Source organism: Peromyscus leucopus, chromosome 8a, assembly GCF_004664715.2.
Source record: "Peromyscus leucopus breed LL Stock chromosome 8a, UCI_PerLeu_2.1, whole genome shotgun sequence".
In the NCBI taxonomy this organism is placed as follows: domain Eukaryota; kingdom Metazoa; phylum Chordata; class Mammalia; order Rodentia; family Cricetidae; genus Peromyscus; species Peromyscus leucopus.
This window is the reverse complement of record NC_051085.1, coordinates 6,729,795-6,756,915: the sequence shown is the minus strand read 5'-3', so window position 1 is coordinate 6,756,915 and position 27,121 is coordinate 6,729,795. Positions and strand designations below refer to the sequence as shown.

General features: G+C 42.8%; 1 protein-coding gene across 3 annotated transcripts in view; it reads right to left on the bottom strand.

Moving 5' to 3' along the window:
• The window catches only part of Afg1l (AFG1 like ATPase), a 167,913-nt gene that overhangs the window by 79,166 nt on the left and 61,626 nt on the right, over positions 1-27,121 (bottom strand). For all 3 annotated transcript variants that reach the window (XM_037200459.1, XM_028890259.2, XM_028890260.1), the window contains one exon: positions 14,558-14,616. In XM_037200459.1, the coding sequence (XP_037056354.1) occupies positions 14,558-14,616 (59 nt within the window). The remainder of the gene's footprint in view (positions 1-14,557; positions 14,617-27,121) is intronic.

Sequence of the window (27,121 nt, the reverse complement as noted above, 5' to 3'; positions counted from 1 at the left end):
AAAGCATCTCAGAGCACCGTGGCTTGAAAGAAGTCTACCTGGAATCACAACGTCACAAGAAAGCTATCCTTAAGCAGTGTGACACTTACAAAAATTGATTCGCAGATTATACGCGGAGGACCGGGCTGCTGATGACTAAATTACACATGAGATATGTTGAAAGAAGAATATTAACTGGGACGCAGTCTGGGCTCCGCAGTGCCTGACGGGCGGGTTTCCTCACATGGTGCCAACAGCTGATAGAGGGGTTGGAGATGTATCGAAACAGAGACGGACAATGCTCTGAGGTGGGCGCCCTGAGTCACTTCAGTCTTCTCTCACCCTTGCGCAGCACATAGGTTACTTCTGAGTTTTCAAGTGATTTATTTTTGCTGAGGACTAATCTGAAAATATTTTGGGCCATCAAAGTGAATACAAATCAACTACCAAAATAAATTAACACTTGATTCCAGGTGGCTTGGCTGCTCCTGATCACTTAAAAATCTCCAAGTAATGCAATGCTTTCTCAGGAGCGAGTTCTTCTTCCTGGGAGTGAAATAACACTGCATAGACTATTTTGGACACATAGTCAGGTCCTCATACCTGCATTTCACTCAAAAAATAAAAGGAAGTTTACAGGAAGTATACTGAGTAATATTTTAGCCAAACTGATCTCATTTAAAAATGTAAATACTGTAACTAGTAACCCACCCTCGCTTTACTTAGGGCCATTTCAATTTCAGGGTAAGTTCTTTGCAGAAAGCAATTTAAAGTTATTCCCTCTACAGCTTCTTATCATCTTCCTTATTAAACAACCTTACTAGAATGTTACTGATTTTAAGGCAGAAAACATTCATCAAATTGGGAAGGACTAAAAACACTAAACTGTGTTGTCCTTTGTGCCATAAGCTTTGTCTAATTTTTCTATTTGGCTTTCCTGTGCACTGGTCCTTTCTTTTACTAGAGGTGCGAGCTAAGAAGTGGAGAGTACAAGAGACGAGTTGATTAAAAAAAGAAAGAAAAAAAGAAAAACAGATTTCCCAGAAAAACAAAAACAAAAACAAACCAAAACCGGTGGTTAAGATTTAAACAAAGCTAAAGATGGCCCCCTCTGAGCCCTGATGAGGTCCGATACCTCATTAAGGACAACTGAAAACTTGTGACGCATTTTTGTTTCAAGAGACTCCAAAAGTCCTTGGTGTAAAGCAGACAGGGGGTGCGGGGCCCATTCAGGCTTTCTGTACTCCAACCATTATGTCAAAAGTATAAAACACTGCCTTTATGCTGCCAAGCCACAATGACTCTTCCTACATCAAAGGCTTTGCATCACGAGGGGTTTTTTTCTTCAAAATTTATTCAAGCTAAGGGCAGAGAGACAGCGATTCATACACGCTAATTATGCCTAATTATCTATTCCCTTTTCTGACCAGCTCCGGCCAGGGCTAAGTGCTATCTGGATTTCTCACAACCTCCCTCTGCCCTGTCCATCCAGCTCCACAGTGGAGGCTTTGAAGAAAACAGTTGTGGCTTTTCAGAGTCTCCTCAATGTAGAGTTCAAGCAAATTAAATAATGATTCTGTTAGTTTTGACACGTTTGTGCGTTAAATATGAGGACCTCTTGGTTAATTTGGCCAGTTCCTCACATCTCTTCATGGGTAGACTCATAGTAACACCCTCTTTTAAAGGGGTGTCTCCTCATGTTTTCTTTTCATGATCTAAATGAAATGTTTATTGGATTAAAGTTCTTCTCTGCAGACCTCCATGGTGGCCTGTGACAAAGAGCTTAAAAGTTCTTTTAATTGGCTTGAGTTTGAAGGGAGGGAAAGGGAGAATTCTATTTCACATTACATCACTAGCCAAGAAAATCGCCATGTGTAATTAAACTAATTTATCTCATGATTCAAAGAAGCACTAATTCATATTTAAGACACACTTCCTATAAAGCATTTTTGTCATCACAGAACTGATTTCTTGTAATTAAACTGAAAATAACTATTTATTCAAGGAAAGGAATTCAAGTCCTAAACTATATATCCTACATTTAAGGCACAGCTGCTTGTATTTCAGTTAAAAAACAAGTATATAACTAATATATTTTATAGAAAACCTTTATTTTCATTTTACAAGACAGGGAAAATATTTTTAAAAGCATATACTCCAGATTACTTTTCCATAGGCTTTCTAACATAAGTATTCATTTGGAGGAAAAGATGGATAAAGAATTACATCTTAAAATTACATCACAACAATTTTTAATTTTTAATCCTATTTATACTTTTCAAGAACACAAAATAAAAACACATTACTGATGAAGTTTTTGTTATCAATATATTTTTCAGTAATTTTAAGTCTATTTTTCTCAAGCATATAAAAAATAAGTTCACAGAGGACCATTTCCTTAATTTCCTTAGGCCTAAGAGTCTCTCATCACAGATGCAGCTACATGTCAAATGATCATTTGTTGGTCTCAAAGACATCAAACATCCAGTAGGATTCAAATGAACTCTACGAGTTTGCGGGAAGCCAGAATTCTCTGGGATCCAGGAGTCTGGTCCGTTACTTCTGTTCTCCTTCGTTGCTTTCCGTTTTAAGTATTAAAAAGGCAACTCCCAAGTAAAGCCATCATCACACTGACAAAGGTGACCCTGGAGACTGGCCCAGGTCACAGCCCCGTGAAGTCAGCTGGGAGGACACTAACCCCTAGGCTAACACACTGAGGGCCCCGCTCCTATGCCAAAAGTCACCAGGAACACGCCGGCGAATCGCTCTCAGCGGCTTTGAAAACTACACCGGAAAAAGTGACAAGATCCACTTATTTATAAACCAACTCTAAAATCCTATGCCAGGACTGGACACAGGGTGAACGCCACAATGTTTTGTCTAAGGAATAAACAACTTTTCTAAAGTTTGCAACTGCAGACCACAGCACGAAAACATTCTCAGAGTGTTCATTAGCAGGATAAGAGCCCTCAAGAAAAGACCATCAGAAGATAAAATCATAAGGTCCAATATACAGCTTTTTCAAAGTTTTTGATCAAGAAAACAAAACAGTCCAGAAATATTACCAAGAAGAAGATATGTAGTCATCCCTGAATATCAAATAGTACAAAATTAGTAGCAACAAAACTGTTAATCTCGATTATTAAGTATCTGTGCATTTCATATTTAAAATCAACTCAGGCTAAATCAAATCATAATACAATTCTTTCAAATGAGCAACGTTTTGTCAGAAATAGAAAATTCCGGAGTTAATGCTAGGACATTACTGTTCTCTAATTTCATTTTCTAAATGGTATTAATGAAAGAGAAAACCGTACTGTAGGATGCTTTCCAGGTTGGTGTCCACATATAGATATCATCCCAGTAGCCAATCGCCTAAGTCTTAATTTTAACAGGAAATAAAGAACTTACAAAAGAGACAGCCAGCTGTCACTGTAAAGGACAGTCAGAATGCTGACTTCCTGGTGGTAGCATGTCTGTGTCACAAACCTGGCCAAGACTGCTGCACAGGACATTTCCACGGGGAGGTTATTTTCCGGTTGTTCTGGAGTTAAACTGATGACGGAAATCCTAAAACTAAAGTCAGAGTCACACAGAATTCTTTAACTTTGAAGTCCACTCACAGCATTTCCTTCATTGTGGGATGAATCAAACAAAACAGTCTGTGAGCGGCAAGCGATGGAGCAAATAGAATTTTTACCCAAATATAAAGGACGGGGCTAAGCTGTCATCTGTTTCCAGAACCTGATCAGATGGGACTAGAAATGACTGCTAGCCAATCCAACCTTCAAGGCTAATATTAGTCCAATTTGGAATTAACCAAAACTAACAAAACAACAACAACAACAAAAAAAAAAAACGATTCTTCTGTCAAAATACCAGTTAGTCCTCTATACCTTTAAAATTGCAATTTTAATACTGATGATAGCACAGATTGTGTGGAATCAATATTATTCAATCACTCTACACTTAAGACATGTTAGTATTTTTATCTTATAAAATTACTGGGCACAATGGCTCCCATCTCTAATCCTAGCACTCAAAAACCTGAGGCAAGAGGATGGCTGCAAGTTGACGCCAGCCTGCGTTCCACAGCCTGGCATAGAGATTAAGACTCTGTCTCTAAATAAATAAAACAATAAATGTGAAAACTAGAGCTACAGAGACAGCTCACAAGTAGAATATTTGACCGACATGTGGAAGTGCCTGGATTCAATCTCCAAGACTGCAAACAAGTATCTAAGCATGCATGTAGGTATGTTTGTATTATGGAAATAACATTTCCATTTGATTCTAACAGAGCCAATAATCTCAAGCTGCTGAATTATCTGAATTGATACTAGCCACCCTCTTGACTTTCAGCCCACCAATCCCCTCCTCTCTATCAAGCATTACCCAGCTTTTGAAGTAACACTTTCTCTGACAGCTACTATTGAATCTACCCTAGCACAGGGTTTCCGTCACATGAACGAGTAATATTTTTTTAGAAAAAAACATGCTGTTTACACAGGTGATTTTAAGTAGCTGTGTGTTCCTCACACACTTTCCCGATGAGGGTCCAAACACTGTCTGGAAAAGGACAGAACGTAAATAAATATTTTAGGATTTCTGCTTCAGGACTCAACCCTGTTGGTAACACATACTTTAGAAGAATTACCTAGTTTTTCTAAATACCATATTGTGTCATACGGTCATCAAGGAGTTTCAAATTACAGACTTTAATGATGCCTATATTAATTATCTTTTTATACAAGAGCACTAAGTGCCAGCACGGTCCATTTTGTTTGCATGCAACACCAACTTATCTTGCTTTTATTTGGAGGCAGACAGAGGAAGTCTAAGTCTTACACAAATTCTCAAAGCCTCAAGTAGACAGAAGACTAGTAATAACTAGTTCATAAAGTATTAATGAACTACTTATTAACCACATTTTAAATTTACAGTCCTCATGGGTCCACCCTTTCCATGCACCCTCCCTCTATGATGAAAGCCTTCTGCTTTTCCTAGTAACTCTGACTTTAAGTTCCAATGTTAGCATCGTGATCTTGGGAAAAGCCTGGCCTGTGCCACTGTCTCTGATCAAGCTGCTCATTCAGGTCAAGGCCTCTTCGACATGTCCTTCAGCATCCCGTACTTAATTCAATTACAGAAGTGCTCACATGACATGATAAAAATGTTATTGCCTGAAATGTTTAATCAGACTCAATTCAACCACCACCAATTATTTTACTGTAATATCTCTATTTATAAGTTATTCATTTTGACTGGTGGTATGAAATCTTAAAAGTAATTTTCTCAGGAAATTTCATGAAGGCTGTAATTCCTACATTATCATATGTCCAAAAATACATATCTGTGAGGTTTTTAAGTGGCTCTGAAACATAACAGGGATTTACTTATTTTTCCACTGGCCTATTTGGGACAGAGTCTTGTAGCTGGAGTTTTCCTGTGTCCCACCCAGTCCACAGCTCTCAGACCCAAGTAAACACACAGAGGCTTATATTAATTAAAACTGCTCAGTCATTAGCTCAGGCTTACTACTGACTAGCTCTTACTTAAACTCAGCCCATTTCTGTTAATCTATATTATAGATTAACAGAACGGTGTTTCAGTGGTGTTACCTGTGTGCCATTACATGCTGCTCCTTGGACAGCAGGCTGACATGTCCTGACTCAGCCTTCCTGTTCCCAGAATTCTCCTTGTCTGCTTGTCCCGCCTATACTTCCTGCCTGGCTGCTGGCCAATCAGCATTTTATTAAACCAGTGTACAAAAGCATTATCCCACATCAGAGTCTCACTATTTGCTCAGGCTAGCCTTGACTATGCAACTCCTCGGTGCCGGGATTACAGAGTATGCTACCACATCTGGTGCGTCTGGGGGTTTAGGTGTGCACAGTGACACGAATAAACATTTCAGGCAATAACATTTTTATCATGTCTTGTTTATTTTTTTAATTATTTCATTCCATGCATATGCATGTTGCCCTCTGAAGACTGAAGACATTGCATGCCATGGAACTGGAGTTCCAGATGGGTGTAAGCAGCTCTGTGAGTGCTGGGAATAGAGCCTGGGTCCCTGGAAGAGCAGGCAGTGCTCTTAATCACTAAGACATCTCTCCGGCCCTGACACCTTTTAATCTTAACACTGTAAGAACAATTGTATTCTACTTTATTATGGTCTCAGATCAACTTGAGGGTTTTCCCCACTAATTTCCTTTCTTATTGGTGATAGCTTTTGCTTGATCCTGGAGTTAAATCACACAACAGAAAACACATTATCCTTGGTGGAGTTAGCCAAATACACAGTGAACACTGAATCTGGACTTTGTCTCTTCTATGAAACCTGTTTTCTCCTTTATTCTTAGGTCTTTTTTTCCAGACATATGATTGTGACCAGTGACTCAGGAAGCTGAGGCATGGGGATGAGTTCAAGTCCAACATGAACAGCAAAAACTTTTCACACACACTCACAAACACAGCACACGCACATAAATTGAGGACATGATGACTTCTACCAGCTTTCCTTATCTGGTGCCGTGGCTATAATGGTTTTTGTTTTGTTTTGGTTTGGTTTGGTTTTTGGTTTTTCGAGACAGGGTTTCTCTGTGTCACTTTGGGCCTTTCCTGGAACTCGCTCTGTAGACCAGGCTGGACTCGAACTCACAGAGATCCGCCTGCCTCTGCCTCTCCTGAGTGCTGGGATTAAGGCGTGTGCCACCACCGCCCGGCTCAAATCTGTTTCCTTTACGAACCTCTAGTTGCTTGCATTGATCTAGCACCACCAACTGGACAGACATCTGCCACCACATTTACTTTTATAGTGGTCATGCTCAATCCAGTTTGCTTTTTGCCAAAATTTCAATATGAATACCTGTCCAAATCTGTTGAGTTCCTAAGAGTGATGGGCAAATTTGATCTGTCTATTTTTTTCCATTGGCATAATAATATATGTTCATTTCAGAAACCCCATTTAATTTCATTTTTTGGTGAGATAAAATTTCATCAAAATCTGAAATTTCATTTCAGAAATCTCTAAAAGAGAAACATTAAACCACTTAAAATACTATTAATCAGGCACAATTTCAAATTAACATTAACAGGAACAGCATGGCAGTGGACAGGAACAGCATGGCAGTGGATAGACAGGAACAGCATGGCAGTGAACAGGAACAGCATGGCAGTGGATAGACAGGAACAGCATGGCAGTGGACAGGAACAGCATGGCAGTGGATAGACAGGAACAGCATGGCAGGAGACAGGAACAGCATGGCAGTGGACAGACAGGAACAGCATGGCAGTGGACAGACAGGAAACAGCATGGCAGTGGACAGGAACAGCATGGCAGTGGATAGACAGGAACAGCATGGCAGTGGATAGACAGGAACAGCAATCAGGCAGCATGGCAGTGGATAGACAGGAACAGCATGGCAGTGGATAGACAGGAACAGCATGGCAGTGGATAGACAGGAACAGCATGGCAGTGGATAGACAGGAACAGCATGGCAGTGGATAGACAGGAACAGCATGGCAGTGGATAGACAGGAACAGCATGGCAGTGGATAGACAGGAACAGCATGGCAGTGGATAGACAGGAACAGCATGGCAGTGGATAGACAGGAACAGCATGGCAGTGGACAGGAACAGCATGGCAGTGGATAGACAGGAACAGCATGGCAGTGGACAGGAACAGCATGGCAGTGGACAGGAACAGCATGGCAGTGGATAGACAGGAACAGCATGGCAGTGGATAGACAGGAACAGCATGGCAGTGGATAGACAGGAACAGCATGGCAGTGGACAGGAACCGCATGGCAGTGGATAGACAGGAACAGCATGGCAGTGGACAGTAGACAGGAACAGCATGGCAGTGGATAGACAGGAACAGCATGGCAGTGGATAGACAGGAACAGCATGGCAGTGGATAGACAGGAACAGCATGGCAGTGGATAGACAGGAACAGCATGGCAGTGGATAGACAGGAACAGCATGGCAGTGGACAGGAACAGCATGGCAGTGGACAGGAACAGCATGGCAGTGGACAGGAACAGCATGGCAGGAACAGGAACAGCATGGCAGTGGATAGACAGGAACAGCATGGCAGTGGACAGGAAAGACAGAAGAACAGCATGGCAGTGGAAACAGAACAGCATGGCAGTGGATAGACAGGAACAGCATGGCAGTGGATAGACAGGAACAGCATGGCAGTGGATAGACAGGAACAGCATGGCAGTGGATAGACAGGAACAGCATGGCAGTGGACAGGAACAGCATGGCAGTGGACAGGAACAGCATGGCAGTGGATAGACAGGAACAGCATGGCAGTGGACAGGAACAGCATGGCAGTGGACAGGAACAGCATGGCAGTGGATAGACAGGAACAGCATGGCAGTGGATAGACAGGAACAGCATGGCAGTGGACAGGAACAGCATGGCAGTGGATAGACAGGAACAGCATGGCAGTGGATAGACAGGAACAGCATGGCAGTGGACAGGAACAGCATGGCAGTGGACAGGAACAGCATGGCAGTGGACAGGAACAGCATGGCAGTGGATAGACAGGAACAGCATGGCAGTGGATAGACAGGAACAGCATGGCAGTGGATAGACAGGAACAGCATGGCAGTGGACAGGAACAGCATGGCAGTGGATAGACAGGAACAGCATGGCAGTGGATAGACAGGAACAGCATGGCAGTGGATAGACAGGAACAGCATGGCAGTGGATAGACAGGAACAGCATGGCAGTGGACAGGAACAGCATGGCAGTGGACAGGAACAGCATGGCAGTGGACAGGAACAGCATGGCAGTGGACAGGAACAGCATGGCAGTGGACAGGAACAGCATGGCAGTGGACAGACAGGAACAGCATGGCAGTGGATAGACAGGAACAGCATGGCAGTGGATAGACAGGAACAGCATGGCAGTGGATAGACAGGAACAGCATGGCAGTGATAGACAGGAACAGCAGGGCAGTGGACAGGAGCAGGATGCTGCAGGCTCATGCCTCAAACCACAAGCACAAAACAGAGAGAGCACACTGGTACGGTAGTAGGCTTTGAGGTTTCAGTGACATCCTCCTACAAGGCCACACCCAAGCCTCCCTGAACAGTGCCACCACCTGGGGACCAAGTATTCAAATGCCCGAGACCATGGGGCATCTCATTCAAACCACCACAAATAAGAAATGTCTTTAATCTTTGGCTGAACTTTAAATTATATAATTGCTAAGTATACATGATTTAGGCACACAAAACTAGGAAATATATAAGCATTCTGAATAGCCGGAGTAAACAAACAATTCTCTGAACACCAGTGGATTCATGGGAGAGCCCGGCCTAGCGAGTCTACATGAGTCCCTCCTCAAGTGCTGAAACAGGCCTGGAGAGCGAGCTGGTCTTTACATATCCCATACAACTTAAAAACAACCCTCCAAAGGATCAAGCTTAATGGCAAGACATTTAACCACTGGCTAAATAAATAAATAAATAAATAAATAAATAAATAAAACAACTTAGCACACTTAGAGGAAATCACAGACTCAATGCAATGATCACTGTGTCTAGCACCCAATCTAAGTTCAATCAGACCCGGGTGAGGAACAACACAACAAAATATGCAGAGGGTGAATTCATATGAAGACATTAATAAGTGACTTCCACTCTAGGGAATGAGGAGGTGCATTTTTCAAGCTCTGAATTTATTTACAAAGCGAATATAAAAGGACTCCGAAGTGTCAAGACGGAAGAACACCCTAAGACCCAATGAGCAACAGGGGTGGTTTTCTCCCCAGTGGCAGGTAGACCTGCAGGGAGGAGCTGCCGGGGCAGGGCCAGCCTGATTTCTGTTCTTCTGCTTTGTTTTGTTTCTATGTGTGTCTACATTGGTTGATTGTGGGGGGCAGGGGGGGGGGATTGCTCTGTGTGTGCAGGCATGCCATGGTACATGCAGTTATAAGGAGACAGCTTTCAGGAGTCGGTTCTCTCCTTCTACAATGTGGGTTCCAGGGACTTGACCCAGGTGAATGGCCTTACTCTGTGTGTGTGTGTGTGTGTGTGTGTGTGTGTGTGTGTGTGTGTGGTTGTGTGTGTGTGTGTGTGTGTTCATTTGCAAAAAGGAAACTCTGACTTGCGTTTCCTGATGATGTTATTCACAGATGCTCGATTGTGCTTAGAGACACTGCTCTATCTGATTTCCACGAGACTTGCTCACAAGGTTGCTTGGATCCTTATTGCTACATTTCCTCCACCAGCTATAGACAGGCTTGTGAGAAGCATCCCTCCTAAGAGAATCTGTTTCTCTTAGGATTCTGTCATTCACCTTCCATAGCTGGAACCTATGTCCTGCATGGCAAATAGAACTCTCTCGAATCATGGGGTGCCAAGGCTAAAGTATGGAGCGCACACAGCCTGTGGAAGCACCGGTTTATGACAACTTTAACATTTTTTACTATATAATTCTAATTCTCTGTCACTTTGATTGACACCACTGTCAACAGATTATCTTTCCACACTAATTTGGGGTCTTCCTGGTGCTTGGTAGGAGTGGTTTTTTTTTGTTTTTTGTTTTTTTTAACTGAAACCTGGGGACATTTTTATAATCTATCATGAAACTCTGAATCTTATTTTAATTACAGTTTCATAAAAAAAATATTCATAGCATAAAGCCGGGCATAGTAGTGCATGCCTTTAATCCCAGCACTCAGATCTCTGAGTTTGAGGTCAGCCTGATCTACAGAGTGAGTTCCAAGACAGCTGGGGCTAAACAGAGAAACCCTGCTAAACAGGAAAAAGAAAAAGAAAAGAAAAAGAAAAAAACATGCATAACATAGATGTATCACCTTAACTCATTGGCCTCAAGCATATCCACTACGTTCTCCATCCCCAGAACCCATTTCTAGAACTTTTCACCACCCAAACAGACACTCTTGACTCAGTAAACCTCAAGTATTCATTCCTCTGGGACTGGAGATCGCTCAATGGTTAAGAGCTCTTGTTCTCACAGAGGACCTGAGTTCGATTCCCAGCACCCGGATGGCAACTCACAACCATCCATAACTCCAGTTCCAGGATGCCCATGATACACAGACATACATGTGAGCAAGATAATCATACACATAAAATAAAATAAAATAAATATCCACCCTTCCTTCTACCCAGCACCTGGTAACTGCTAGTCTATTTTTGCTCTCTATAAATTTGTCTCCTCTAGATAACTCATATAAACAAATTACATAAAATTCTTCCTTTTAAAAATATTCTTTTGTGCTGGGTGGTGGTAGCACATGCCTTTAATCCCAGCACTTGGGAGGCAGAAACAGGTGGATCTCTGTGAGTTTGAGGTCAGCCTGATTTACAAAGGGAGTTCCAGGACAGCCAGGACTATTACACAAAGAAACTCTGTCTCAAAGAAAAAACAAAAAACAAACAAAAATATTCTTTTGTTCCTGGCTTGTTTCACTTCGCATAGTTTTTTCAAGATTCATTCATGTTATACCATGTATTAGAATTTTGGTCCTTTTTATGGCAGAATACTATTCCAATATATATGTGTATATATACACCACATTTTATTTATATATTTTATATATTAATATATTTATTAACTAATAAATTTTAATCATATATGATTCCCCATCATTCCTACTAGCTAATCAAAATATCATTTTATTAAGAGCTTATATAAGTTCTTGTTGGGGTTGGGGATTTAGCTCAGTGGTAGAGTGCTTGCCTAGCAAGCACAAGGCCCTGGGTTCGGTCCTCAGCTCCGGGGGGAAAAAAAAGTTCTTGTTATTTTCCAATATATCAAGCAATAAAACATAAGATTATGTGATGAATTATAAATTCCATTTATTAGGAAGGAACATAAAGAAAAATGTATTTTACAATATTCTTTTTCCCTCAGTGAATTCTAATTCACTCTTTATTGAATTTTATTTGATTTTATTTATTTTTATTTATTTATTGATTTTATTTAATTTTTAATTTTATATATTTATTTAGAGACAGTGCACGTGTGTATAATGTGTGTGTGTGTGTGTAAGTGCGGATGTGCACGTACATGCGCGCGCACCCACAGCCCCTGGCACATGTGTGGAGGTCAGAGAACAATTCTCGGGAGCCAGTTCTCTCCGGTCAGCAGCGCCTTTATCCAGTTAGCCACACTGGCAGCCCCTCGGTGAGTTTTAAAGTGGATCTCTGCGATGTACTCTCTTAGCTGTCATCTGGAAATAGGCCAGCTGTCACTCAGTTAGGATGCAGCCGTCTTTACTCACGATGGATCCTCACACAAACACACTGCCCGACTTTGCTCTCTGCTGCTTTGATACAACGGTGTTCAAAGCATCTTCGGGAAGGAAAGGGTTTGTGTGGCTTTCATATAGGGAAGCCAAGGCAGGACTTGAAGGCAGGGGCCTGGAGGGGAGACCTGAGGCAGAGACCAGGCTGCTTACTGGACTGCTTTCCAGGCTGGCTGTTTCATACAGCTCAGGCCGCACCTGCCGAGATGGTGCCACCCACAGTGGGCCAGGCCTCTTTTTTTTTTTGAGATAGGATTTCTTTATGTAGCCCTGGTTGTCTTAGAACTGGCTTTGTAGACCAGGCTGGCCTCAAACTCATAGAGATCTGTTTTTTTGTGTTTTTTTGTTTTAAGTATTTATTTTTCTGTCTGCATGTGTGCCTGCAGGCCAGAAGAGGGCACCAGATCTCATTACAGGTGGTTGTGAGCCACCCTGTGGTTGCTGGGAATTGAACCCTGGTCCTCTGGAAGAACAGCCACTGCTCTTAACCACTGAGCCATCTCTCCAGCCCCAGGCCGGAACCTCTTATATCAATTAGCAATGAAGACAATGCCCCTCAGGCCGGTCTCCCAGCCAAACTGATGGAGCTTCCCTCATCCCAGTGACGCCATGTATGTCACTGTATGATGTCAATATATAAAGTGTCAGCTTGAGCAAGCACGAACCAGCACAAAGACAGACAAGCTCCAGCAGAACACTGTGTTTCTAGTCATTGAACTGGACATTTTGGATATTTTCTAGTGCAGTCTCTACTTTGATTCTTGGGCATGTCAGCTCATGCTCAATTTGAAATTATGGATTATTCATCTCTGGTGTTCTTCTCTCTTCAGAAAAATTAAGAGCAGAAAAAGGAGTGAAAGTGAAATTCAATTCAGTTTAGTCATCTATGGATGCCATCGTATACTGAATTATGATAAACTACTGGCCAAAAGGGAGGAAAGGTTTAGAGTCCCCCAAAAAATATATAGACAAAGTTCTGTGAGCCTTCTCTTTCTATAGTTTGCTATATGAAGATACTATTTTGGGCACCTGTTTTTTCTTTTCATTTCTTGTTTGTATTTTAGTCTCTTTGAAGAGCATATTTACTTTGGAACACGGAGAAAAATCTACCTCTCCCCGTGTGTGAAGTATGAATATCAAAGGGAGACATTACTGACAATCTGGGTCCTTCTGAAAGCACTTTCCCACATCTATAAATATCTCAGAGAAATTAAAATCCTTGGGAACCACAAATTGGTCTAGGCAACAGATGTTTGGATTCTTCTGAGCTAGTTAGTGGAGACACCAACAATAATCCAGCTACAGTGCACATCAGAGAGATGGTCTGACTGTGCGTTTAGAGGATCTGAAGCTATTTCCGCTCCTTCTTAGGAAAAATTTTTGAAGTTTAGTTTTTGTTAAATAAAACTTTATTCTTTTTCAGATATGTTGATATGGACTGAAAACATTTAAATATCTAAAATTAGATAAATTACATTTGGCACATAATTGTGCTTCATTTGGGAACTATATACGTTGCTTTCTGCTTTGAGTATTTGTGTACATTTTATATTCTCAACCAGAGTATAAAAACTTGAATATAAAAATCCCATATTTCATAATTCTATCATCTACCATAACTAGTGTGGCACTCTGCACATAGTAGGTTTTCAAGAAATATTGGTAGACTATAGAGTTAGTGAGTAATCATGTAGAAATTACTTAAAACTAACAGTAAAAAAGAAGGCTATTTTATTCTTAATGATATTGTAATGAAGACTATTTTAAACTCTATGCAGCAATGATACACACAATATTTAAACTATTTATGTGCCTCAACTTGACATAATTTCATGATAACTTGATGGCAATCACATTTAAATATATTAGAATATTTTTGTAATAATGGTGTTCTAGAATAGCAACTTTAATAGCTAGGAAAACATGTTAATAATGGCCATTAGTCTGAAGGAAACAAAGAACACCAAACATTTTTTTTTTTCAGAAATAAATGTATAAGTTTAAACATTCTGCTATATTTATGAGCAAACCTTAAATTAAGATTTATAAGATGTAAACTATCAAATGTTTCAGCTAGGAAATAATTTGCTATATTTGTAATTTTTCCCGTGTACACATGGGGGAATATGTTTTTAAAGATATCTTTCCGCTCTTGTCTCTGACTATCACTGTCTATATACGAAGATGAATTCTGCTTGATGCAGGACCACGGTGTTTCTACAGAATCACTCAGCGATCACGTGCGTGTCTCAGTCATTGGATGAACAAATGGTCTCCCCTTACCTTCAGGACAGCTATAAACGGTACAAAGTTGGCCCTCTGGAGTCCATTTTTATAGAGATCTGAAACAAACAAACGTATGAGTTTTATATTTGGCTCAATCACAATGATACTTTATCTTTTAGTCTGGCAGATGAAGCTTTCTAGTGACTAAGAGCACAAGGAAAAAATTGACCAAGATTATTCCTGTTCAGACAGCCCGAGACTCATGACATTTTTAATAGAAAAAAAAATTATCAGTCACGGAAAGGAATCAGAAGCTTCCCAGCTGATTGGCCTTGAGTAGGAGGAAGAGGCCGTGGGGAATGTAAAGACATGCCTTCCAGAGTCCTGCGTCAATCATCCAATGGAAGAAGAAGACAGAGCCCGGCGAGGTGGCGCACGCCTTCACTCCCGGCACTCGGGAGGCTCGAGGCCAGGCTGGTCCACAGAGAGAGCTCCAGAACAGCCGGGGCTACACATAGAGAGCCAGTCTCAAAAACAAACAGGAGGAGGAGGAGGAGGAGGAAGAGGAGGAGGAGACATGTCTAATTCGCCATTGAACATAGAAGACTGCACCAGGAAAGGCATCATCTTTTCTTGTCCTGTAAGTTCTCAGAAATTAACTAAAAGTCATGTAAAATTAACCCTTTAGAAAACACACCAATAGACAAAACTGCGCCTGTGTACTAAGGTCCCACATTTGATTAAAAGGTAAGGAAAGGCCAGCGATGAATTGTCTAAAAGTCCAAATACTCTTCTTAATAAGCTAAGACATAAGGTGACTATGGCAGAGGCAGTGTTCTCTTACTTAGATGCTTTTCATCATATGTGTGTGTCACAGTGAATGTATGCGTGCACAAGACAGATTCATAAATACACTCATTTTCAAAAGCAAACGAAAAGAAGGGGGAAATAGACTTTAAGGATTTTATACTTTTCTTATAAAGGAAGGCTTTTGTCAAACAGAGCGGCACACACACGTGACCGCAGTACTCAGGAGACACACACACACACACACACACACACACACACACACACGTGACCGCAGTACTCAGGAGACACACACACACACACACACACACACACACACACGCAGTACTCAGGAGACACACACACACACACAACACACACACACACACGTGACCACAGTACTCAGGAGACACACACACACACACACACACACACACACACGTGACCACAGTACTCAGGAGACACACACACACACACACACACACACACGTGACCGCAGTACTCAGGAGACACACACACACACACACACACACACACACGTGACCGCAGTACTCAGGAGACACACACACACACACACACACACACACACACACACGTGACCGCAGTACTCAGGAGACACACACACACACACACACACGTGACACACACCAACAGTACTCAGGAGACACACACACACACACACACACACACACACACACACTGACCGCAGTACTCAGGAAAACAACACACACACACACACACACGTGACCACAGTACTCAGGAGCACAAACACACACACACACACACACACACACACACACACACACACACACGTGACCGCAGTACTCAGGAGACACACACACACACAACACAAAAAAAAAAAAAAAAAAAAAAAAAAAAAAAAAAAACACACAACAACACACACACACACGTGACCGCAGTACTCAGGAGGCACACACACACACACACAACACAAAACAAACACAGTACATACAGGAAAAAAAAAAAAAAACACAACAAACGTGACAACTGTGACCGCAGTATACTCAGGAGAGACGAGGCTCAGAAGATTGCAGTGGGGGCTAGCCTGAGCTATATAGACTTGCCTCGTCTTGAAAACCAAACAGGGGCCCACAGCCACTTGTAACTCTGGCTCCAGGACATCCCACAACATATTCTGGCACACACACACACACACACACACACACACACACACACACACACACACACGTACATACCCACACCCATATTCATAAACAATAAAATATGTCTTTAAAAAGGAAAAGGGAGCAGTAGAGATGGCTCAGTGGTTAGAGCACTTGCTGCTTTTCCAGAGAACCCAGGTTCCATTCCCAGCAGCAAGGCCAGGCAGCTCAAAACTGTCTGTAACTACAGGTCCAGAGGGTCTGGTGCCTTTTCTGGCACCTACAGGCACCTTCATGCATGTGCTCATACACACATGCAGAGACACATATGTACACATACATGCATGCAGAGACACATATGTACACATACACACATGCAGAGACATATGTACACATACACACATGCAGAGACATATATACACCATACACACATGCAGAGACATATGTACACATACACACATGCAGAGACACATATGTACACACACATGCAGACACATATGTACACATACACACATGCAGAGACATACCCACACATACACACATGCAGACACATATGTACACATACACACATGCAGAGACACATACGTACACATACACATATGCAGACACATATATACACACATGCAGAGACACATATGTACACATACACACATGCAGACACATATATACACATACACACATGCAGACACATGTACACATAAATAAAAATAATTTTAAAACCTTAAAAATATTTTTAAGGGAAACTTCATAGAAAAAAAGATTTTCAAGAGTTTGAAATCTTATTGCATCAAACAACTGTCTTTTATAGACATTTTATAAAGCTACTGGATTTTTTAAACTATAAAAACGGAAACAGTAAAGAAGTTTCCTCAGTAGTAAAAAGCACAAATTAAATCACACTGTATCTTGTGTTTTTCAAAGTACAGCATTATAGGATCTTTCCTGTATTTCCTTGTTTAGAGAAAATGCTATGACTGACAGATTTCAGCTGCCATGTTTTATGCTGATTAGAAAACATTTCTTCTCCTTAGGAACACTCGTGGTGGCCTCACGCAGCGGAGGGAGAATGCACGCGCCTGTGGTAACTGAGGGGCGGCTTTGGTTCACTTACATCACAAACCACGGTGGGACAGCGCTGGCCAGGCTCTCAGGAGGTCCAAGTTCAGCGTGAGATCTTTACTATCATCCATACTCCACTGAGTACAGTTGTGAAATGTGGGAAATGGGTTTAAAATTAAGTATTTCCACAGTTCTCACCAACTGCAAAAGCTGCTGGAGAAGGCGCTTTAAAACGTAGTGGCGCCTGGGGGCTGTACCGTGGGGGGTAAAGTGTTTTCCCAGCATGCAGGAGGCCCAGGCTCAACCCCCAGACCCCCACTCACACAGATAACAGATACGATTGACAGGAAGGAAGAAAAAGAGAAAATAAGAATGTTTAAAACTCAGCCCATGTTCTAGTAGCTTTAGTCATAAAAGCGAGACGCAAAGAAACAAGAAAAAATCCTGTATTTGTAACGTCCCCAACATGGAGGCAATCCAGATGTGCACATCTGCACAGTGAAATACTATTATGCAATAAAAAAAGATGGACTAAGTGTGCAACAGGCGAATCTCAAAAGAAGCCAGACCCCAAACAACGTACGCAAGACAAGCCGGTCTACAGCCCAGGAGTGAGTAAGCGGAGCCTGAGCAAAGAGCAGGACCACGCGGGTGACAAAGGACACAGGAAGCTTTGGGAAGAAGCAGGACTCCTAGCCACATGGCTGTGGAGATGGCTTAAACAATGAGTTCAATTTTGAAGTTTTTGGGGATGTGAGTGCTGTACGTAGATGACTCCCGTATATCGACAGTTTTTAAAACGCGTCGTTTCTATTATATATTAGAAATCCCTTTATGGAAACATGTCAATAGTAGTGAATATATGAGCACAACAGTCTAGAACAAAGCTAAGGTGCTATTCTTAAGGTTTTGTTTTTGTTTTGTTGTTGTTTGGTTAGTTTTTTGAGACAGGGTCTAACTATGCAGGTCCTAGCTGGCTGTTCTGGAACTCACCAGGCCGACCAACTCGGCCTCAAACAGAGATCTGCCTGCGTCTGCCTGCGCAGTCTTCTCTTTTTCAGTGCTGAAGGAGGCTGACAAGAATGCGCCTTTGGAACGAAAGGTCAGTGAAAGCAGGGGAGGCCCACTCGCTGTTAAGTCAAAGATTTCCACTCACCAGCAAAGCCAAAGGAGAATGCCAGCAGCTAAGTCTTACAGATTTAATGTTTCAAAGCATTAAAATTTTAAAACTCAGCCTTTACAAAGACATGCGATTCAAAACGTTATGCTCTGAGGGGCATTTCCCAAACAGAATCCTAAGCAGAAATCTGTTGGCTTGAAAATCTTTAGGCTTTTATGGAACACGTAATGGAAAGGGGGCTGTATCATTAAACTGAAGTTTCTCTGCAATTCAAATATTATGCTAATTACAATACAATAGATTGTATCCTGAAATGTTATTTAGCTACAAGGTTTTTCACATTCAGTTTTAACTCCCTTAGATGTAAAGATTTCATATTATATTTATATCAACAGTTGCCATTATTTACTAAATACCAGTTTAAAATTCACCAGTTCTTGCCTGTGATTTTTTTAATGAACACTTGGTTGTATAAGACAGAGGACTGGGATTATGGGGCATTCATTTTGTAGAGAACGATATGAGGACTCTAAACTCTGCAGAGTAGAGAACTTAATAATACTTAGAGACGAAATGCATGCAAAGAGGGTCTTTAAGTGATGATAAGCACATCAGTGCTGAGGAGATGCATGTAGATAGCAGATCTTTTTCTTAAAATTCAAGCTCCAAAACCAAGAGGATGAATAATGCCTATTTATACATGTACAAACTGGTTTAGAGTAAAAAAAAGCATTTAAGAAAGGTAATTCAAAGGAATTTTCCTATAAAATAAGAATAAAATATTTCCTGACATAAAATATTTACATGGCTCTCTGGGGTCAATATGATTTATCCTTCTAAGATATTATTATTTTATCACAGAGTTTTTAAAGGGCACCTTTAGACCATTTAAGCAGCAACAGCAATTTAGCCTTTCTCTTTCATTATTTAGAAAACGTTTTATTAGTTTCTGTAATCAACCAACGTAGGTAAGACCTTACACAGTTAGTGCACTGCATTCCATCTGCACAAGCGGGAAAAATTTCCAGACCAATCAATATGGCTGTAAATCTCTGTACAATGTCAGGTAAATACAGTAAACTGGAATACTTTTCCCCAATGTCCACAGCATAGTATTTGGTTTCCTTCAATAATAAAACTGAAGTCCAAACAATATTTTGCTAAATCTGTAAATAATATAGCAGATTAAGGTTTCCCTTTGATTGTAAATTGCAGTTATACAGCCAGGCAGGTGGCGGGTCCTTGTAATCTCAGCACTGGGGAGGCAAAGGCAGAAGGAAGGAGAGTCCAACACCAGGCTGGGATTCAGAGTGAGACTCTAACGAGAGACAGAGAAGGGACAGGAGCAGAGAGAGGCAGCAGAGAGAGAGAGAAACTGTAGCATGACATCAGTTCTTCAGACAGCCACTGACTCTCACTGTTCATGCCCTGAAAGGAGAGCCCAGGACGAGGCTGCAGAAGCCGGGGAAACTTACTACAATTTGCCAGTAATTGATGAAATTAGAATCAAACATTGTGATAATGCTAAAAAGTTACGGACTTCTTTGAGTCACATCGTGACCTGTGGGCTTATGACAGACCCAAAGAAACCTAAGGACAATAAAAGCCCAGGCTTTTCTTGAACTTACTATGTAGCCCAGGCTGGCCTCAAGTTTAGGATCCTCCTGCATCAGCCTCCTGAATGTTGGGGTTACAGGCATGCACCTCCACACCCAGTTTTAAAGCTCTCCAAGGAAAGTCTTTCTCATTTCTCCAACCTTTCATACACTCGAGCCTGTGACAGCTGGGTTCCGGCCAGTTCCTGAGGGACCTTTTCTATTTCCTGACACAAAATACCTGGTTTGGTTTTAATGGCTTTAACTTCTTCAGCAGCTGTATTTTCCTTGGACCCCAATTTTATAGACCCTTTTTTCTAGGGAAACTGAAAAACGTTCAGACCTGGCTGTTCTGCTGTTCGGTCCCGACTCTTACTATAAACTACACTAAAAGCAGCCAGCAATAACAACGCCACAGCCTGAATGCTGGACTGGGTTGAAATGACCTCTACTAGATGCTGTAGAGATGGCTCAGTGTTGAACAGCACACACTGCTTGCTCTTACAGAGAACCTGAGTCTGGCTCCAGAACTCATGTCAGCAGACCACAAATACCTATTACTCCAGCTCCAGGAGAGCCAGTGCCTCTGGCCTCTAAGGACACACACACTCACACAAACCCATACTTATATTCATAATTAAAACAATAAAATAAATCACTGTTTGTTTGTTTGTTTGTTTTTCAAGACAGGGCTCTCTGTGTAGCCTTGGCTGTCCTGGAACTCCCTTTGTAGATGAGGCTGGCCTTGAACTCAGAGATCTGCCTGCCTCTAGAGTGCTGGGATTAAAGACATGTACCACTATGCTAGATAATAAATCACTCTTTAAAAAAAAATGAAAGTACCTCCACTTCCACCAAGTAATCAACCTTTCACAAAATGTAGACAGGTGTTTTGCTACAGTGTGACACCCCATTCTCAGCGGAGTCCCAGTTCCTACCTGGACCGCTCGCCAACACAGTCTTCACTATGAGACTCCGATCAGCACTCTCAACCTCTGCACTCTCAGCCTGTCTTATTCACTGTTCTGCTGCTGTGGGGAGACCCTGGGACCAGCAACTCTTTTTGGTTTTTTAGCTTTCCTTTTTATTTGTTCTTTGTGTCTTTCCCATCATGCTTCTCCATCTATTCATTTCCCCATCACTTCGTGTCTGCCCTCTGCTCTTGCAAACCCCCCCACCCCCCCAAAAAAATACATTTAAGAGAAGAAAAGAAAAAGAAGAAAAAGAAAAACCAATCTCATCATGGAAGCTGCAGTGTGACACAGTGAGTCACACAGTACACCCTTTTATTCATAGATCTTTACTTGCAAGTGTTCATTACAAAGACTTGTTGGTCTGGTTCAAGACCTCTGGCTTCTGCTACACTATCAGTGCTGGGCCCTCACTGGGACTCCTCTTGGATATCCTGCTGTTGCCCTGCAGGAGATCCTGCAGCTTTGGGTCTGCAGGACGGGCCCCTTCGTGTGCTCCAGCAGATCACAGATGGGGTGGATGTTGGGGTGGACAAATGACCCTGGTTCTGGGCCTGGGCAGTTGCAGAGTTGGCCTGCCTGCCAGCTCTCCCCTGTCCTCACCACCAGGGGGAGCTCTCCAGCATTGCCCTGGCCAGTTCACCCCTGGCAGCGGTGAGCAAGGGGCGGAGCCAGTTCTTCCCTTTCACATCCCCAGGTTCAGTCTCCCACACCTCCACCTTCAGGGCCAGCTCTGCTGTGCTGTCCAGGTGAGGTGTAGGGGCCACACTCCCAAGTGCTACAGCTGGTGAGGGACGGGGCAGCTCTCCTGCTCTTATGACCTCAGGGCCAGCTCTCCCACTGCCTCAGGTGTTGACGTGGAGGGGAGAAGGGCATCTCTCCCCGCCCATGCCACCACATGACAGATGAGTGAAGGGGACAGCTCTGCCATGCTCACAACTTCCGGGCTGACTCACCCACACCTCCACCAATGGGGTTGGCCTTAAGGAAGGCAACGCTCATAAAATAAAGCACTTGATTGGGAGCTCGCTTATGGTTTAGAGGGTGAGTCCCAGGATCATCATGGCAGGTAGCAGACAGGCATGATGCTGGAGCTGCAGAAAGCTTTGCATCCTGATCCACAGGCAGCAGCAGGCAGAGAGAGACAGAGAGACAGAGACAGAGACAGAGACAGAGACAGAGAGACAGACAGAGACAGAGACAGAGAGAGACAGAGACAGACAGAGACAGAAACAGAGAGAGACAAAGAGAGACAGAGATAGACTGGGCCTGATGTGGGCTCAAGAACCTCAAAGCCCCCCTCCCCCAGTGACACATTCCTCCAACAAGACCACACCTCCCAGTCCTTCAAACCTTCCTCAGTCAAGCAGTTCTACCCCTTGGTGACTAAGCATTCAAATCTATGAACACACGGGGTCCGTTCTCATTCAGACCCCCACACCCCCAATCACTGTGGTTCTTGCAGTATTCTAGGACAGCTGTGACCCACATCACTGAGCTCTTCCAAATTCCTCCCCACGGCCGTTCCAAAGGTTACTACAGCCTATCACCTGGTAAACCCACAGCAGTGACCCCAGGTATCATTACCAATTTTCCGTGTTAGACAGCTCATCACTATGACGAAACACACAGAAAAACAACGTAAGTGGGCTGGAGAGACGGCTCGGTGGTTAAGAGCATTTGTTATGTGATTCCCAGCACCCACATGGTGGCTGCTAAGCATCCGTAACTCCAGTCCTAGGGGATCCAAGGCCCTTTTCTGACCCCTGCGGTCGTCAAGCACACGAGTGGCGCATGTACATACACACTGGCAAAATACTCATGCACAAAATAAAATGAATAAATCTAATTTTAAAAAAGGAAGAAAGAGAGGCTGGAGAGATGGCTCAGTGGTTAAGAGCACTGGCTGCTCCTCCAGAGGACCCAGGTTCAATTCCTGGCACCCCTATGACGGTTCACAACTGTCTGTAACTTTAGTTCCAGAGGATCCGACACCCTCACACAGACATACATGTGAGCAAACACTAATACACTAATACATAGAAAGAAAAAGAAAAACAACTTAAGGGAGGGAAGACGCATTTCGGCTCATGTTTTAGAAACTGCAGCCCATCATGGCAAGGAGTGTGGGGGCCACAGAGACTCCACAGTGTGGCCTTATTCCATCTTGACTCAGGTTACAGAGTCCGAGCTTGGTTTGTCCCGCAAGGCTGCGTAATAGGAAGATTTGGCCAACTGTGTGGTTACCAGGTGTTTTGAAAATTAAAGAAGGGTCTATGCTTGTTTGTACTTTGTACCTTGACCTTGAAAGGGGAAGGTCTTTTGCCTCTCCCTTTGCTGGTGTATAAAAAGCCCATTAGACGGATCTCTGTGAGTTCGAGGCCAGCCTGGTCTCCAAAGCGAGTTCCAGGAAAGGCGCAAAGCTACACAGAGAAACCCTGTCTCGGGGGGAAAAAAAAAAAAAAAAAAAAAAAAAAAAGCCCATTAGAAACAAACTCAAGGTGACTGGGTATTAACCCAGAGCCCTCCCGAAGCTATCCTGTGTCTCTGTCTTTTTCTTCATCTATGTCTCTATTTTTCTTATATATCATTTCTCAATCCCCACTCCCCTATACCAAGGACCATCTGAAGGTCAGACTGGACCCCACAAAGGAGGGTGTGGCAGACCAAATGAGCCCCCATCACAGCACCCAGGGAGAAAATACCCAAGCTTGCCCTTTTATGTCAGGGCCCCAAGCTTTGAGATGCTGCTACTGAAGTTCAGGAAGGTCTTTTCCCTTAGTTAATTATCTCTGGAAATACCTTTACAGACAAACTCAGAGGCATGCTATACTAACCTGTGGGTGGGTGCTTCTAGTCCAATTAGCTTGAGAATGGAGATAAGATCATGCTGAGATGCATGGTTTGGAAGTCTCAGGTTCAGGTAGGATTTGCACACAGAACTTGGAGCTATCCCAGTCTAGTTCTGTGGAGCAGAGCGCCACACCTCAAACTCCTTCCTCTGATTCTTCAGGCCATAAAACCCAGGGGTTTGCAAAGGGACCCCAAGACACCAATGCAGGAATGACTTGACCGGCCCCAAAGCGCATGCTGGGCCTCCTCTAAGTGCTCTCCTCCCTCGGGACTCTGTCTGCTCTTTCCATTCCAGAACCATCAGGCAGCTGTGGTGACTACTGTGCCCAGAGTTTCTCACTGTCCTCTACAGGAAGGTCACTTAGCTAGGAGCTTGCTCAGCTCAAATGGGGGTTAGAAGAGAACTTCTACCCACTGATGTTTCCTGTCACTGAGCTGTCCAATCCTGCTTCACAGTTTTTATTCATACATCTGGGCTGTTTTACAGATTTTGCTCTGAGACGCATTCTTTAATTATTTTTTATTTTCTAGTGATTTAGTAAGTAAAAGGCATGTTTTAAATCCTAAAAGAAAGCCGGACTGAGTGGTTCACATCCGTAATCCCAGCACCCGGAACGCTGAGGCAAGAAGAGCTCAAATGTGAACTTGCCCAGGCCACACAAACGATGACATCGTCACTCAGTCTATAACCCCCTCACCTGGGCTCAGTTACCTTCTCACCCAATCCTCTGCTTCAGTGATCTCCTTCACTTCACACAGTTTTTCCTCAGTGAAGTCCATCCCACGCTCACTCTCCCGGGGATGACTTCCGTCTCCACTCTTCTGTTCTCTGAGGTCTGATCCTATATTCTGCCAGACTCCCAACATCTTCCAACGGCACTCATCTCACTTCCTATAGTTTCATTTCTACACTTCAGTGCCTCTAAGACTGATGTGAATGGACTAAATATCTTCTTACTTCATTAGCTTTCTTCTTTTTAAACATTTATTTACTATGTAAACAGTGTTCTGTCTGCATGTATGCCTGCAGGCCAGAAGAGGGCACCAGATCTCATTACTGATGGTTGGGAGCCACCATGTGGGTGCTGGGAACTGAACTCAGGACCTCTGGAAGAGCAGCCAGTGTTCTTAGCCTCTGAGCCATCTCTCCAGTCCTTTTTGTTTGTTTTTGTTTTTTGTTTTGAGACAGGGTTTCTCTGTAGCCCTTCATTAGCTTTATTTCAGATGATCTCAATAAACGAGTTTTCAGCTCAATTTGTTGCCTTTTTTTTTTTAATCTTAAATCTTTTTTCTTCACAAAGTCTGTTTTCCTGATTTTCTTTCCCTTGAGACAGAATCTTGCTGTGTAGCCCATTGTGGCCTCAAATTTATCATCCCCCTGACTCATCCTGCCTGGTGTTGGGATTACCATGAAGGACCACCATGCCCAGCTTCTGACCTGCAAAGAAAATGAAACTGAAGTTTCCTGGAACACACTTCTCTTGGCTCTGGTCACTTACCTATTTTTAAATGCCACTCTTTTGCCTTTAATCATCATATTTAATGCTGTAGTATCTGTTACTGTTCTAATGCCAGGGTGTTTTCTGTTTATGTAGATCATGTGTAAGCTCAGGGCATCTCTGCAATTCAGTGTTTCCATGTAGCTCTAGAATTCAAGTAAAGGGTTTGCATGGTTCTCCTAACCACACTTGTTTTTCTCTTTCTGTCTGTAATTTAGTTCCACATTAAAAAGCGATAGTTGTTGCTCAAGGTGCAGAGAAAGGGTATTCTGAAATCCTCGGCCATGGTTAGCATCTGCAGCACTTCTCCCAAAACTAGGAGGCCATCACAGAAAAGGGGATGGGAAGATTCCAAGAGCCAGAGCTGGGGTGGGGGGACGGGGAACTGGAATAAAACCTTGTCTTCTGGACCTGACAGGAGCGCTGTACTCTGAACTCACAGCTGCTGTGATGCCTGCACAAGATCTGTGCAAGAGCAAGCTCGTGGAGTCCTGGGGGTGCACAAGCCACTCCACTAACTGAAGAGCTATGGACAGGTCATGGCTCTAAGGGTGAGAGAGTCAGTTTCCTTTAAGGGTGTGGGCCCTGGTAGGTTAATCACATCCCAATGGAAGGTCTCACGCCCAGAGACATAAGGGCGGTGCAAACTGGAGTCAATGGCTATTAAGAAAGAGGACACGAAGCTGGGGGAGGGTGGGAAGGAGGAGGTGACTCTAGGAAGTTTCAGGAGGAGGAGGAGTTGGGGTGAATATGATCAAAATAAACTGCATGAAATTCTCAAAGAATTATAGTTGTAGACCTTGACAAGCTCATAACTTCCACAAAGTGTTCCACAGTTTTACTGCTCAGTTTAGTTCTGTCTTTTGAGCCAAAAAATAGATCTGATATCATATTAAAGAAATAACTCTACTTCCGTTTTATGAAATAACTCCACAGGAAAGATCGTAGTTTTTCCACACGTTTTCAGCCTTTGTAGCAATGACCACCGAGTTGTTACTGTTGTAGCTGTCATGTTTTGTTCAGCCAGAGTCTCTCTGTTTGGCTCTGAAGAGCCTGGAACTCACTCTGTAGATCAGGCTGGCCTCAAACTCACAGAGATCTATCTGCCTCTGCCTCCCAGACTCTGGAATTAAAGCATGCACTACTGCACACCCAGCAATTTTTTTTCCTTTAAGTAGTAAAATAAAAACATAAATGTGAGTGTGCACACACTGGTAGTCAACTTGAATGCTATCTAGTCCTTTGTTTACTATGAAGATACTGGTCTGAATAAAAATCGTGTATTAGTTTTGTCTGGTGGTCTAAGAAAATGGATTATTCAAATTATTCTAGTCAGGATACTTTAATGCTACCTAATTCGTTCTCATTATAATAAACAGGACATAGAAAACAGACATGTGAGCCGACAAGATGGCCTGGTGGTTAAAGGCGCTTTCCTCCAATCCTGACGCCCTGCGTCAGTTCCTGGGAACCACGTGGGGGAAGGAGAGAACCAGTTCCCACTGGTTGTTCACGGACCTCCACAGTACGTCACGGCATGCACTTGAGCGTGCGTGCATGCATGCTCATTCAGACACACACATAAAATCTTACATTTTTTACATTAAAAAAAGG